This window comes from Empidonax traillii, unplaced genomic scaffold (assembly GCF_003031625.1).
Source record: "Empidonax traillii isolate 1590-97213 ecotype Southwest subspecies unplaced genomic scaffold, ASM303162v1 scaffold72:size2462915, whole genome shotgun sequence".
NCBI lineage: Eukaryota > Metazoa > Chordata > Aves > Passeriformes > Tyrannidae > Empidonax > Empidonax traillii.
This window is the reverse complement of record NW_020955265.1, coordinates 1,907,388-1,922,649: the sequence shown is the minus strand read 5'-3', so window position 1 is coordinate 1,922,649 and position 15,262 is coordinate 1,907,388. Positions and strand designations below refer to the sequence as shown.

Sequence of the window (15,262 nt, the reverse complement as noted above, 5' to 3'; positions counted from 1 at the left end):
ATCTCATACTGTTGCAGTGAGAGGCCATTAAAAGTTTGTTGTTTCAGGATTTATTAGTAGATTATCAGTAATTCTATTTTCTTGGTTAAAAGGTTTCCCATTTAATTTTGCAGTATGGAAAAAAAATATGCTTCTGTGCCATCAGCTCTTTTTTTGAAGGCTATCCAATGCAGTATAGTCAGGACAATGATTATGATCCTAAATTGAGTAATTTACAAGTAAAGTTACGAATCAGTTGATCATGTACCATGAATTTAAAAAGAATGTTATTTATGAGGTCACGGTAGAAGCAGGGATTAAGAAAGAGTTATCTGAAATTCTAAATAATATTAAAAATAATAATTTTATAATAATGACTATAGAGTACTTGGAATGAAATTCATTCCTAGACTAGTTTGGTAAAAAGTGTTCTCAAGTGATTACCTAAGGAACTTTTCCCATGATGTTTCCTTACAGAATAATGCAATCCTAAACTAACAAACAACATTTAAAAAATAAAAATCTTAATTTAATTGTGAAATAGCTTGTTAGATTTCTAATGTATATTGTAACCAATGCAGCATTTGTAAGTTACAGACGAATAGTTTGTATAGAAAAAGCCAGTATCATAGGGACAGCCGTCAAAAGAAAATTGGCATGACACTGTTTCTTGACAACTTGCAAGATATTCTATCTGTATTGTATTCCATCTGTATTGGTCACTTTTACAAGGCTAAACCCCAACAATGTGGAAAGAATTACTTCCCTCTTTTGATTTCAGCATACTGAAAATTTCAAGAAAACTATGACATGAGAAAGGAAAAGAGAGGGCTCTCTCATTTATGCCACTTGCCAGTCGGCTTTGCATCAGCGGCTCCCTTGAGCTCGTGGCTGCCGAGCAGTGCCGGGGTGCTGGTGAAAACCAGCATCTCAGTGCTGACATGCCTGATTTATGTAACTGCTGCACACAAAATGATTATTTGCTAGGAAATTACTGCTTTTAATCTGCATGTAATCCTTTCCCTTCAATGTCAGATAGACACAGACTAATCCTTCTATTCCCTTACAAGCATGGTAAACCTTTCTGGGATTTTTTTTTTTTCTGAGGGGTGTGAAGGCAGGGAAATAAATAGAAAAAAGTTATCCGTTTGAAAATGGTAAGGAAAGCATCCTTTTTAGAAGATGCATTACCCACTAGGGAAACCACATAAATGTATGTGCTTGCAGTCTCAAAATAAGTACATGAGAAGGGACTTGGCTAAGTTTATGAGAATTCTATTACAGAAATAGATTTAGTTAAAACTTTTAATTTATTGGGGAACTGGAGGATGAAACAGCTAAATGTTTTGAACTTTGAGGGATATTTAAAGCTTTGTATAAGTGTCAGCATATTCTTTCATGTGAAATAATAAGTAAAATGTCTTTTAGCCAAATGAAATTTTCAAAAGAAAGAAACTGTGCAGAGCTCGACTAAGGGGATGTTTAAATTGTCAGCTGCTAATATATTCTGTGATTATCATGTTTTAAAATATTATAACATCTGTTGAACACTTCAGCGAAGCATTAGGCTAAAGTTTTTGTTTGCTTCTTTCTTAACAGCTTTAAAATAGCAAGCTTCCAAATAAATTTTGCTAGGCATGTAATGATGGGGTATTTGCATCAAAATGCATAGGGCCAGAACTGTAAATGTATTTAGGAACCTTAAAGGTTCAGGTGGACGGGGGGGGATTTTCAAGGAATGTAGTCACCCTATTGCTTTTGAAAATGGTGCTGATGTGTAATACTGAAATTGAGGCTGTGAATATGCCTTGTGAGAAGACTGGGCGAGCAGCTGTACTCTATTTCTAATCATTATGTTTGGGTTGGTCATGACGTGACTCCTGTTCTGGCAGAATTCTAAGTCTGAAGTCTACATACTAGAAATGCAGATTGTTTGTTTGTTTGTTTGTTTGTTGTGGGTTTTTTTGGTTTTTTTTGGTGGTTTTTTTGTTTTTTTTTTTTTCTGGTTCTTGGATGTTCAAGTGTGACTGGCAGTGAGAGGATACTTCAGTAAGGGCTGGCCCAGATCTGTTCAAGAACGGCTGAAGTAGTTACCATAGGGATTATATTCTCATAGCTCTTCCATGATTAATAGAGGTCTTGCTTTTAGGATTGAGGTCCTGTAAGTCAGCTAGTACCCTAGGGAGGTGGGAACAGTAATTTCAGTGGGAGAAATGCAAGGTCACAATGCCTTCACTACCCTGTCTTAAGAGATCCTGTCATTTGTATCCTGTGAGTGAAAAGGGCAGGTATGTCAGACTCACTGCAAAGAAAGATACGGTACTACTTGGTCTATCTCTACTGAATTCAGGTTTACACCAAAGTTAACCATTCAAATCATGTGACCTTGATTAATAAATGACATAATTCTAGTAAGAAATTTAGTGTAATCATACTTCTGTTTATATTTTGTTTTAGCATGTCAGTGAGTATAGGCTTGAATATAGTCTTATGTGAATATAGTATTGGAGTAAATTTAAGAAAGTGAAGCCACAGCTATTTGAATCTCTCTTGCCACATTCTGTCATTTACAGTCACTTTTCTGACCAATTTTTGTTCCCTCTGACTATTGAAAATCCCTCAATAACTGGAATAAGCAATTGCTTTTGAGGATGGACAAAACTATTCAAAACTGCAGGTTTTGCCTGCAGATGTGTTTAACAGTCTTTGCTTAGTAATTTGTTCCCCACGTGTCAGTAGTTGGCATGTCTATGTCCTGCCATGGGCCACCCAGCTGGGGGCTGCATGGAAATAGCCATTGGTCCATGGGGATGCACAAGGAAGTTGCTACCCATCCAGTTTTCACAAGTGACTTTTCAATACCTGAGTAAAGATAGACACAAGTGTGACAGAAGCTGTGGGACCACATAAACTCTGCCTTTGGTTGCCAAGAAGTCATGAATGGCGCCATTAAACAGGGACTGCATCTGCTTACAGTGCAGAAATGCCTTTAAGTTGCAATTTACATACCTTATACAAACACTAGGACCTACTTAAGCGATCCTCTTAATTCAGCGATTTTTGAGTTCAGTTTAAAAATACAGCTGATCCAGTATACCCACAGGCTCCCAGAAAAAGGTCTTTCCCTCTCCCTTCTACAAGATACAATCATCATACAACTGTGAAACCAGTTAGATGCTGCCAGAGGCAGAGGAAAAATAGTGCACTAAATTAAAAAAAAAAAATCAAACCAACAAAAACCACCAAAAAACCCGCAGCACAATTTCTTTGGCACCCATGAGCTGATCTGCTTCACTTTAGTTGCATGACCTGATGTCATGAATGGAGCATCCCAAAGTAAGAGCTGAGAAAAGGAAAGCACACTGCAGTTTCACTGACAGCCCTGGTTATACAGGAGAGATCTAAACCCTAAGGTTCAATAACTGTTATCCATAGCAAGTCAGAGCAGTGCCATTAGCCCAGCTATTGGTTGCCATAGAGTCATAGACCACAGGTGCTTGTGTTTCCTTCTGTTCTGAAGCCACCAATATGCTGATCCCACCCTATGAGTCTTTTTCTGCTTAATGGCACACACTTTTTTGTAGAGTTAGATACAACAAAGTGACCTGCTTTAGGTAATGACAAATATTTTTCCCCCATGCAGTTGCTATGGAAACGGGCACTTAAAGATCGTTTCAAATATGTGCGGAGACCCATCGAAGATGACGAGCAAGTCCTGAGGAACAAATGCAAGTTTGGCCACAGGAGAGGACAGACCAGAAAATCTTCATATGCTGAAAACAAACCTAATGATGTCCAGGTGCAGGTAGAGGTAAGATTTCTTGGTGCTTAAGTGAGTTGTGTGTCTTTCAGCTCCTCTGTTGACAGTAAGGCCACCAGCCAGTAAAGGGGAGAGCTGAAGTGATCTCATCCTATTTAAACTCATTTTGTATAAAGCTTGTCCTATAATCAGACCCTTGACTTTTTTTCCCATTTCTGGAAAACTGAGTATCAACAGCAGAGCCAAACCTCTTACTGGATGCCTTGCACATTTTTTGTCATTTAGAGTTATTGCCAATTGGACAGAATGTTCTGGGATTTTTTTAAATGCCATATTCGTATGATGCTTTAGGTTATATACCTCCAATTAGAGTGAAAAACAATAGAGACTTATGTCTAAGAGGTGAAACCTCTGTACTAATAAGAATGCAAAGAGGTATTTGAGCTGGCCATATTCTACTCTCACATTGCACTTTGGTAAATAAAATCTGTTTGTGTTGATGTGTGGTATACATAGGGATGCTTACACATCTATGAATGCAGTTGCTTTGTATTCCTTTAGTTAGAGAATTCAGAGAGCTACTACTGTCTAGTAAGTGTTTGAAGCACGCTAATTAATGTATACACTTTCTGGCCATGCATTGTCAATGCTCCACACACTTCCTTGTGCTGCAATTAAAACGTTTAACTTATATTTAAACAATTGTAGGAATGCAAGAAAGAAGATTTGTAAGCAGATATTTGACTTTACTCATGTCTATCTAGTTTACCCATGAGTACCTTGCTGTTTACCAGACCCTGTATTTAGGGGAGCAAGAGTGGTTTGTGGGATGCATTTCTGAATACATTGTGTTTGAAGGTAGCTGTAGTTTCCTACTCAAGATGCAGATACATGTTTGGTTTGGGGTTTTTTAGAAGTTTCAGTAATTTCTGGTTATCCCCTTAGGGCTAATGTGTGCAGGAATAAACATTTCCCTCCATGCCTGCTTCAGTTGAAGGGTTTGCAGAATGTGTGAAGTAAGAAATCTGTAACTTGGGTGCAAAACAATAAACAGTAAAGAAGAAATTATAGGCTCCTGGTTTTGTGTGTGCATTAAGAGTTAGCCGTCCTTTATCTGCTAAAGCCTGGAAAGGGCAAATGTGGATCTTTCCTGTCTTAAGAGCTAGTTGAGAAGGGCTTTAGAGAGATCCTGTAGAGACATGCTCAGCTTCATTTTTCTACAGAGAAGGTGTAACTGCCTGTGCTGTGTGTCTGTAGACTAGAAATAACCACACTTTTTAACTGCATTGCCTGAGGCCACCACTGGTCATCCTCTGCTTGTTTTAGATATTGAAGAAGAATGCTACATTTCTTTTAAAGGCCTGGGCATTTTTTTGCTAGCCTTAATGTTGTAAGCAAATTAAGGTTAAAAAGAAAGAAGGTGAGAGGATGCTGAGTATTCCTAAACAAATTTCCTTTCTTTCTCACATTTTCCATGTCTCCTGAACACATATATGTAAATAAAATACAAATATAAATGAAAGAATAACACTTGTGGAGCCTCTTAAGGCTTGAGTCCCACAAAGCTGAGGGAGTCATAACATTTTTAGCTATGTTTGGCTCTGAGATCCTAAATTATGTCACTACATATGTGCAAAACTGAATAAAATTTTAAACAAATGCAGCATAGGTTTTTTCATTCTGTATATTTAAGAACACACATAAAGGCATCTTTCTGCCAATCCTTGGCACTAATTACTCTATGAAAAATACAACTGTTAAACAAAGTGTCTTAGCCTTAAAAAATAAGTATTTGATCTAGAAGCCAATAGCACTGGCAAAGCCAAATGATATTCAAATTTTCACTAGACAGATCCCCTTGCCTTCATCCCTTTTCCAAATCTGGAAGAATGAATCAGCCTTGTGTGAACTAGAAGCCAACACATCAGGAAAAAGGGTGGGAAATGAATTCCAGGTTAAGGAGACCTCTGGAAAATAATCCTGTTGGATCACTCCACTCGCTTTAGATAGGCAGAGTAGGACATTTAGGGCATTATAGGTCAAAGCTGGCAAAGCAATGCAGATGAGAGAGCACATCTGTTCCCAACAGATGACCTACTTACCAATCACACAGCTGACTTCTATATTGAGCTTTAGATTCTGAACAGTCAAATGTTGTAACTCTGTCAAGTGTACTTTGTGTCAGCATAATCTTGGATTGCTAATGCGAAATGTCTCACTGTTATACCTGGCATTTGTTTTTATATAAAAATAAAAATAAGATTATTATTACTAATAAAAGCCTTAACCAATCTTTTTATTTCATAATTTGAAAATCCAGTTGCTTGCCAGGACAAGCTTCCTGTGATTTTTTGAGGCAGATGATGTCTGCCCCTCAGTCTGTGCAAGCTCATTACCTTCCAGCAGGCATTCTTCCCCTAAAAGCAGCTCAAGCGTTACTCATCCTCCCATGCACGGCATTGCTTCCAGGTGCAGCATCTGTCTTTCTCCTCCAGTTGCTTTAAAACATCTGCTGACGTATTCCTCATTATAGAGCATTATATTCAAGCAAGACTGAAGAGTAGCTACTCTTTTTAGAGTGACTAGCATCACATGAAAGATCTTGAGCAAGTGCAGGGCAATAAAATGACATAAACCCATGCTGGAGGTGCCTGTCACCGAAGAAGATTTTGATTTAAATTATGCTCCCTACAAAGGTTCATCAGGTTGCACCACCATGGAAACAAGGGATATGGTCTTAGGGATATTCAAAATTTTATCAGGAAAGCCTCCATATATAACAAATTTTATGACTATGCTGTGAGAATCCTCAGTCACTTTCCACAGGAGCTGCAGTAATCCTTTATCTGCTGTAAATGAAAGGTACTTTCCATGAGAAGGGTGATCACACCATGAAAATGCCTAAGTAAACCAAGCCAGTCTCCCTGCTGTAGCCAGAGTGGGATTGCTGCTAAACCAGCCTCCAGTGGCTTGTTCTGATTGATCTCCTTGTTCTTTTTTAAGCATCAAACCCCCCTTCCTCTGCCCTAAGGCATTATTTGGCTTATGGTGCTTCAGTCTATGAGGGAAACCACCTCCTGCCAGTTGAAATAGAAGGGGCCCTAGACTTTGGGGGAGCCAGGAGGGGCAGAAAGATAGGACTTTCTTGGTGTGCGTCTTTGGCCAGAGTATTGTTAAAAGGCAAGAGGTGATGGAGAGAGAAATACAGTTAGAGATGATGATTGGCTTCCATATGATGAAAGCTTGTAGATCAGCTATTATCTTAGTCATCACATGAGCAGTGACCAAAGAGCAAATTGTTCCTTTCAGAATTTTAAGCTTGGAAATCTTGTCAGTCTTGAACAGTGCTGTTCATGAAAAGTGTGTTTACACAACCAATTCAGTTAGCTAAATACAGACATGAAAAAGCCCACAGATATCCTGCATGGCTCCACCTGCCAACTCAAAGAGGCATGTGTCATATTCTGATACTTCCAGAGGTTTGATATCTCAAATATCATGATCATTAAATAACTATATCTATGCAACTGGATTAAGCTACTTCAATCCATCCCAGACATTAAATGGGAAAATACCTCAGCAAAGGGACTACTGAAGGTTATCTTAAGTTACCTGAACTGTAAGGGAATATAACAGGCTAGAAGACTGTTAGTAGGTCATGATCTTAAACAGAAATGGAGAGAGTACAGTCCCTCTTTTAATGCCTCCAATTTCTTACATCCTACAGCCTATTGGTGAGGTCATCAGGGTTTCTCTGAAGCTGTCACAGAAATAAATGTGGAGGTAGGTGTGAAAAGACTCTGACAAGACTTCAGTTAAGATAGTGGTAGATGTTTGCAGATAACTGGGCGTATTTGCCACACTCAGCAGAGCTGAGAATAACATAATGAAAACAATTTATAAAGGGGGCATCAGCAGGCCATCTTCTTTCTGTGTCTATGGGACAGAGATGAGAAATGTTTTGGTGACTACTTAGACTGGGAGAGGTGGAAGGATTCTGCCGAAACTTAAACTCATGAAGTTGGACATTTGCTGATTTTATGCACAGGGAAGATAAGCAGGAATGCTGAATATGGTGAATGTGAAAATTCTCTGCCAAGAGGACCAGATGAGATGCAGAGAAGACCTCTGGCCCATGAAGCAACCAGGTAGAAGCTGAGCACCATATGTGCTTGCTTTGGTGGTATCGTGCAGTCCAAGAGTGGTGAAATTTACCCTATTGGCTCTGTGCTCATCATGATCGGGAAATTATCTTTTCTGATGAAAGAAGGAATCAGGATTAAGTGATATATACACTGTGAGCTGGAGTTTCTTTTACCTTGGATTAGGTAAATTAGGCAAGTTAGACATTTCCTAGGAATATGCCTTTCTTTGAAGTGATAAGTAACATCATGATTGTCAATGATCTTATGCCATTGCGGGAGTTAGAAACTTGAAACAAGATTTCAAGGAGTCTGGAGAGAATAGGATTTGGAAAGAGATGGCTGGAGAAAAAGGGAAGACTGAGGAGAGAACAAGGCAAGGGAGAAAGGAAACCAAATGTCTGGAACAAATTCTCAAAATATAAACAGCTTGTGCATGAGATGCAGAAACTCTCTTGGTTCAGTCTTGTGGCTGAGACACTATTGGCAGGTACAGCATTAGGTGCCATCTACACTGTGAATGCCATACACAGATGACAGAGAGTGATAGTACCTTTTCCTTTAACATCTCCAAGTGTTTGAATGTTTGCACAGCTAGAATATGAGCATGAATATACAAATAATCATTTGGTGGCTGTACTGTACTGCTGTAATGTGATTTTTCCAGTAAAATTTTGATGTGCATACACAGTGTGTAGTGTTACTTAGTTAATATTTGAAAATGCTTTTAAGTCAAAGCAAAAGCTTTAAACACAAATTCCCGGTATACATCTTGCGCTTCACCTTCTTATTTATGTCATTCAGTATCTCCATTGTTCTGTGAGTTAAATTGTCAAATACAGGTTGTCCCTTGGTAGAAGAAAACCCATTTTACTCATTTTGTTTATGCAGCTTAAAAATCAGAAAGTAGTTGTGATCAGAAATAGACTGACTTATGTGGCTTTGAAAGTTTTTGGTTAGCATGTAAGTCTAGTTATGAAATTGCCTGCCTGGCTCAAAAGGGCAATTATGTGTAATTAAAGCAAAGCCTGCTTTAATTAAACATCTCATTTGAGTATAAGTCAGTGTGGATCCTGCAGTAGGTTACATGCTCATTTTGCATAAAAGCAGCCTGTCCATGCTGTTTCACCTGTCTGTGTGTTCAACATTTCAACATGAGAGGTGTTTTGATGCCTTCTCAATTCTCTCCCACCATCTGGGGCAAGGAGATGGGCCTTGCTCAGTGTCCAGCTTACTGCCTGCCTTTCAGATTCATACCTGTTCCAGATCAGGCTGGGGTGTTTGGGGGTTTTTATTTGAACAATTCTTCACTTTCTAATTGTCATAACTTGTTTTGGGCATTCCTCCTGACATAAAATACCCCAGTGTTCAGCATAGTAATGTTATTCTGATGAACCTGAATGTCACCACAGAAGAAGGGCTTTCCCTTCCAATAGCAGTATTAAAAACTGTTCTACACACTGTGCTTTTATGATGCCTTGTGTCTGTACGTGTTCCAAAATAGCAAGACCCACTTTTCAGTATTTATAAATCAAGACACAAGATTCAGATTACGCTCACTTAACTAACCATGAAAGCTGTTTCTCACCCTGAAGAAGTTATAAAAGCCAATTAACGGAAAAGATTATTCCAAACAAGGGTCCAGACTCCCCAAGTGAGCATACAAGCATTGTATCCTTTGTTTAGGCATAGAGAAGACTGAAACTGCTACTGCCAGGCTTTCTTGTGTAAGTACCTTAAGTTAGCATTGATGCTAACTCTGATGCACATAGACTCAGCAATCAAGAAGTGTTAGCAGCATCAATGCTCTTAGCAATGACATGACTTGGAGGGTGCACTGGCATCTAACAAGGAAAATTTGAATTTTTTTTTTCAAAGGAAACATTATTAGCAGCTGCAGGGAGCTAACAAGAGCAGTAGTAATGAAAGAAAACAGCTGTACCAACACTACTGCTCATCAGTGTCCCAGTCTCAAAGTATAGTGTAAAAGGAGCTCCCATTCAGTGCTGACACCACTGAACCTGTCTGCATGGCACTGCTGTTCCAGGACATGGTTCTCATTACCATCACATTGTTTTTACCCTTTCCAGCAAGCAGATTAGCCTCCATTCAAAGGAGTTTCCTCAAAGAAATATTCACAGAGCATGCCAGGAACCTGGATCCATGATCGGCAGTGAACAGACCAAGAGTGTGTGGTACAGTGTCCTCATATCCGCTGCTTTAATTCCATTGCTCCCATTTTAATTCACTCTCTCAAACTGAGGAGTCAGTAGGTCCTGTTGGCATTCTTCAAAAAGAGATCTTGATCTTTGCCATTAGCAACAGTTAGGCTGCATTTACCGTTCAGGAATTGGTGTGCACCCTTGAAAAGAGCAAGAGGTGCCTGCTGTCCTCACCAAAGGAGCTTTCATCACTCTGTGATTATGCAGTCATGTTACTTTGGCGTTGACATCAATGACTTTCATGATTTATGATGCTGTCTTTCAACAGTAACTGGAAGTTTAGACTTTGGAGATCGCATTATACATAAGAATTGCTCCCCTGTTCCCCACAAAGTGATGTAGCAGTTTCACTTCCTTGGCTGTGGCATTAACTCATAAAGTGCCCTGCTTGCTTTGGCTTTTTTCCAGGAATGTGGTAATACAATCTTGTATCTTGGGAAGAATCTAGATCCATCACAAGGACATTAAGGAATCAGGTCTTTAGTTAAAAATCCATCTCCAACCAAATGATTAACTATTTTCTTGCTTCAGTAGATGGGAAAAATGAGGAATTTAGAGTCTAGTTGTTTTATGTATGTGTGTGTGTTTATGTTTTATGTGTGTTTTCTTGATTTAATGGGAGTATCTTAACACAATCCTCTTGTATATGGTTCCAAGTAGAGATATGAATTTTGAGTGGGAGTCACTGAAAAAAGCATCTGGAGCACAGGCAAAGTGCCTTACAACCTGTGTGGCTCTCAGATCAAGTGTCTTTAGTCACAGATGCCTGAGATGCCAAGCAGTCAAGGGTGGTTGTGGGCACGGGCACTCAGGGATGGCCTCCCCATTGCTGTCACCCTTTGCACATGAATCCAACAGAATGACCAGGAGCTTTTGCAGTACCATCCCGTAGGCAAGGGCTAGGTCACACTGACATACTGGAAATCCTCTGCTTACCTCATTGACTTCCTTTCTCCATCATTTTAATCATCTTCTCTGGTGTGCTGTATTTCTCAGGAGCTTGTGACAAAAAGGCAGCTTCTTATTTAAAGAGATTGAAGTAAATTCTCATTTGTTCCAGAAAGATTTATTTAATAAATCAATATTTTATTGTTTAAAAGGAAATTCTTTATATTATAAGCTATGTACATCACTAAATAAAATTCTGTACAAAAAATTATTAAACATCACCAATTAACATTCTTATTGTTGCAAGTGAAATGGATGTTACTGGTGACACAACTGAAAATCTGACCAGAGGACATTGGGTGACCTCAAAAATTAGGAATTCCTCATTTAATTAGGCTATTTTTTTTAGTTCTTTCCTGCATATATGCTGAACAGTTAGCTGTGGCTTCTTCAGACATTGGGACAAGAGATCCTGGCTTTGGTTTGCTAGGATTGCTTTTCCACAGTATCAAAATAACTGAGCTTTAACCTTATTGTCAAATAAGGTCAAACAGCTGAGTTGTAGCTAGCTTTCTCACTTTGATGGTAAAGAGGATCTAGAGTCCTGCCTAAATAAGCATGTGTTAGGCTGATAGATCAGCACAGTAACCAGCTTTCCAAACCCAGATTTCTTCCTGTTCATACTGCAGTGTTAACTATAAAAGATTTTAGATCACACTTGGAATCCTTTTCCAATCAAATTTCAAATACTTATAAAATGGTGTCCCACTGAGATAATTTATTTCCCCCCAAGGGAAGCCACCTCTCACCTCTCCGCTTACCTTCAAAACCAACTTGTTTACAAACTAAGAAGCTGGAGAGATTACAGATGGTGATTGCTCTAAGCAGGATGTACACTGCAAGAAAACCAATTCTAACACTGACTTCTGCTTGTGTTACTCAGAGGCAACAGATGATTTGCACTACAAAACCTGGCCTTCCATCTCTTTTTTATTCCCCTAGTAGATAGGTATGACAGCAATTCTTCTTTATGCTACTGCTGTATTTCTATTGGGAACTTGCTACTGATGTTTATGAAAATGTCAAATGGTCTCCTTTAGCTAATTAATAATGTCATTAGCTAAACTAGCTCTCAAGGACTGAGATGACTACACAGAAAGTCCCTCAACTCGAGTGGCATTTGCCTTGACAAGGGGGATGCAGATAAGGCAGAGTAAAGGTCACAACTTTTTCTCCTCAGTGTTCGTTTCTAAGCAACCCAGTCAGTCAGCCTGTGGTTACAGCACACTGGGTCAACTTTGTTTTGCTTTCTTGTCTCCGAATGTAAGGCGCTGAAGGTGATAGGCCCTCTGGGAATGAGCCACCATGCTCTGCATTGGCTGGCTGAAGAAGCTTCTGCTCTATGGGCAGGAGGCTTGGAAGTAGACCAACACGAGAAACCACTAATAAAATAGCTGTTTGGAGTCAGAGACTTCAAGCTAGCTCTTGCAGAGAGTAAAAACAGTAAATGTAATTAAAAGAACCCCAACAACTGTCCAAGTTTGCATGTGGGCACGTGTGAGAGTGAGCATCTTGAGACTGACAAGAATGGACCAACCCCTGGTTCTGTGCAGTGGTCATGCTGAAGCAAAAGACAGTCCATCTGACTTAGGGGAAGTTAGCAAGTTAAGGAACAGCTGAACAGCCCAGTTGGGGATGTGTGAATACTAGGACGGTTTTCACAGTCAGTAACCAATATAAATTACATACCAGAATTTACCAAATGCTGATGCAGGGAGCTTGCAGAGATGACACATCACCGGCAAAATAAGACTGATGACTGTGAGTGATCCGATGGAGATTTACACAAAATTCCTATGGTTCCCTGCCTTTTCTGCACTGGTTATAAAGGCTTTTTCAGCCCAGGTGAGAAACAAGAAGCCCGGTGCAGCTAAGGGGCAGGAGTGCTCAAGGCGCACTCTGTAGGCACAGGAGGGCTGACAGAATACAAACCCATACCAGAAAAACTAAGATTTTGCTAGGATTTTCAGGAGTTGAGACAAACACATTACTGGGATCGTTCTTCACAGGCAGCATCAGGGCTTCTGTTTCAGACCGGCATGTCAGTAAACGGCTTACAGAATATTACACTAAAATGAGCAGTAACACAAGGCCAGGAACAAGTATTGGTGCACAATTTTCAGCTGTGTCCAAGGATAAAATAGTTTATTGGGCTGTGCAATTTCTGTTACGAAACATGATACTACATAACTGGAGGTAGCTAATTTCATGTCAGTTTCTAGAGTTTCAGAAGAGAGCTGGGGAACACACTGACCAAGAAACTTGCTGTCTTTAATGGTCAAATTGACAAGAACTGTAATGCAGACCCAAGAGATGAACACATTGGGAAGGAATCAACAAAGTTTCAGTAAATAGAAGTAATTCTTCATAAATTCATTAGTTTTTTGAAGTACTCAACTCTGAGGACACAGGAAATCCAGCTGATACAATAGTTTAGTTTACCTTCAGAAGAAATGTTACCACATGCCTTTTAAAGGCTCTTAGAGGATATAATCTAAAGGGAAGGTCTTTGCATGGATAAGCAGTTAAAAGACAGGCCAAACAAGGCTAGGCAGAAATAGCTGTTTTACAGTGGAAAAGATTATTAAAGTTTAAGCAGTTCAATACATTTCTAACTGATGTGGAAAAAGGAGAACAGTTTGCAGGCGACATTTTGTGATGCTACCAAGGATACTAAAAAGACTGAAGACTTGCAGAAGGACCCCATACTACTGAGTTCCAGGGCAAAAAAACCCCAGCAGATAAAATTCAATAGTGATAAATGAAAAATAAGGCACAAGGAGAAAACTCAGTCCTAACAACATTTATAATGATGGGCTCTGAACTTATTGGTACCATTCACAAATGATATTTTTACACTAGGCCAAAGAATATTTGGCACAATGCTAAGCATCAGTCTAAAAAAGCATGTTGAATAGTTAGAATTATTTAAGAAAGAAAGAAAAGGGAAATGCATTATTCCACTGTATGCCCCTGGGGTGTGCCAGTATCTCAACAAGTACTGTTATCCTGTGCCCATTTCATAAAGGTTACTGTGAAATTAGAAAATATGCAAAGCTATTAACAAGGATAATTGAAAGTATGGACCAGCTTTCATATGTGGAATGATTAAATAGCTTAGGACAGTCTTGGCCAGAAAAGGAATGGCTGAGGACAGAATATGACTTACCTATAAAACTACAGTGGCAAGGAGAGGGTGAATAGGTTTTGAATCCAGTATGATAAGTGATGGCAGAAGCAGAAGGAGAAAACAAACAAGAGAATTTCCTTGACATTCCAAACAATGCATTTCCTCTGACAGTGCATAGCTAAACTGCCAAATTTAATGAAGGATTTTGTGGCAGGTATGATTTTATGATAGTATGAAAAGTGACCAGGAGAAGTAATTGAAAGAGAAAAATCTACTTGAAGGCCATTAAATATAAAGACATAACCCCTGGGAGTCCACAAACCCCAGTGTAGTGGAGTCTTGACAGAACTCAGGGGAAGGACCACTACACACCCATCCTTCTTAACACACTAAATTGTCTGACTTCCTACCTCTGTTCTGTGCACTGAGGAAGGGGACAGAAAGGTCTACTGAAGCTGGTCACAAACAATCATTACTGTCGTAATGCAATGAAGACTAAAATGCTCTATTAGAAAGAGTGCAGACTGTGCTAACACAGCATCTTAGCAAGAGCCAGGGTGACCTGCTGGGGTCACATTAGGTATCTGAACTGCATGCAGGGCTTATTTTCTTCTGTGATGCCAGTGGTTATTGAATTCTATGAATATATACTAGGAGGGAGACAGTTTCCTCACTGCATACCTTGTGCAACCATTCTTGTAATACCACATGCACTATTTAAAAAACTAAGTTAATTAAACTGGAAAGTAGTTTTAATTGCGCCTGCAGAGAATCGCAAAGCAGTTTGAGATGTTTTATGTTTCACAGTTCTGTGTCTTAATTGTTCTGGGGAACAGTATGAAGTGTCTCAACTCCCTCTGGCACTGACCCACAGGCCACCCATATATATTGTCACAGCTGCAACAGTGACAATACAGATGGGAAAAGTCAGTGTCAGTGCAGCCTGAGAATGGTAACTGTACTAACTGTGTATCTACATGTTCTTGGCTTGTTTCAATGAGCAAATTCACTGCATCCTCTGACAGATAAACTAATCAGACCCAGGCCACTGCTGTACTGCTGTCGATAGTCACTCTTCCTC

At 39.4% G+C, this 15,262-nt stretch overlaps 1 protein-coding gene across 1 annotated transcript in view; it reads left to right on the top strand.

The window, feature by feature from the left end:
* Positions 1 to 15,262, top strand: part of SAMD3 (sterile alpha motif domain containing 3) — a 34,627-nt gene that overhangs the window by 15,620 nt on the left and 3,745 nt on the right. The window contains exon 7 of the mRNA XM_027880525.1: positions 3,623 to 3,790. Coding sequence (XP_027736326.1) covers positions 3,623 to 3,790 — 168 coding nt within the window. The remainder of the gene's footprint in view (positions 1 to 3,622; positions 3,791 to 15,262) is intronic.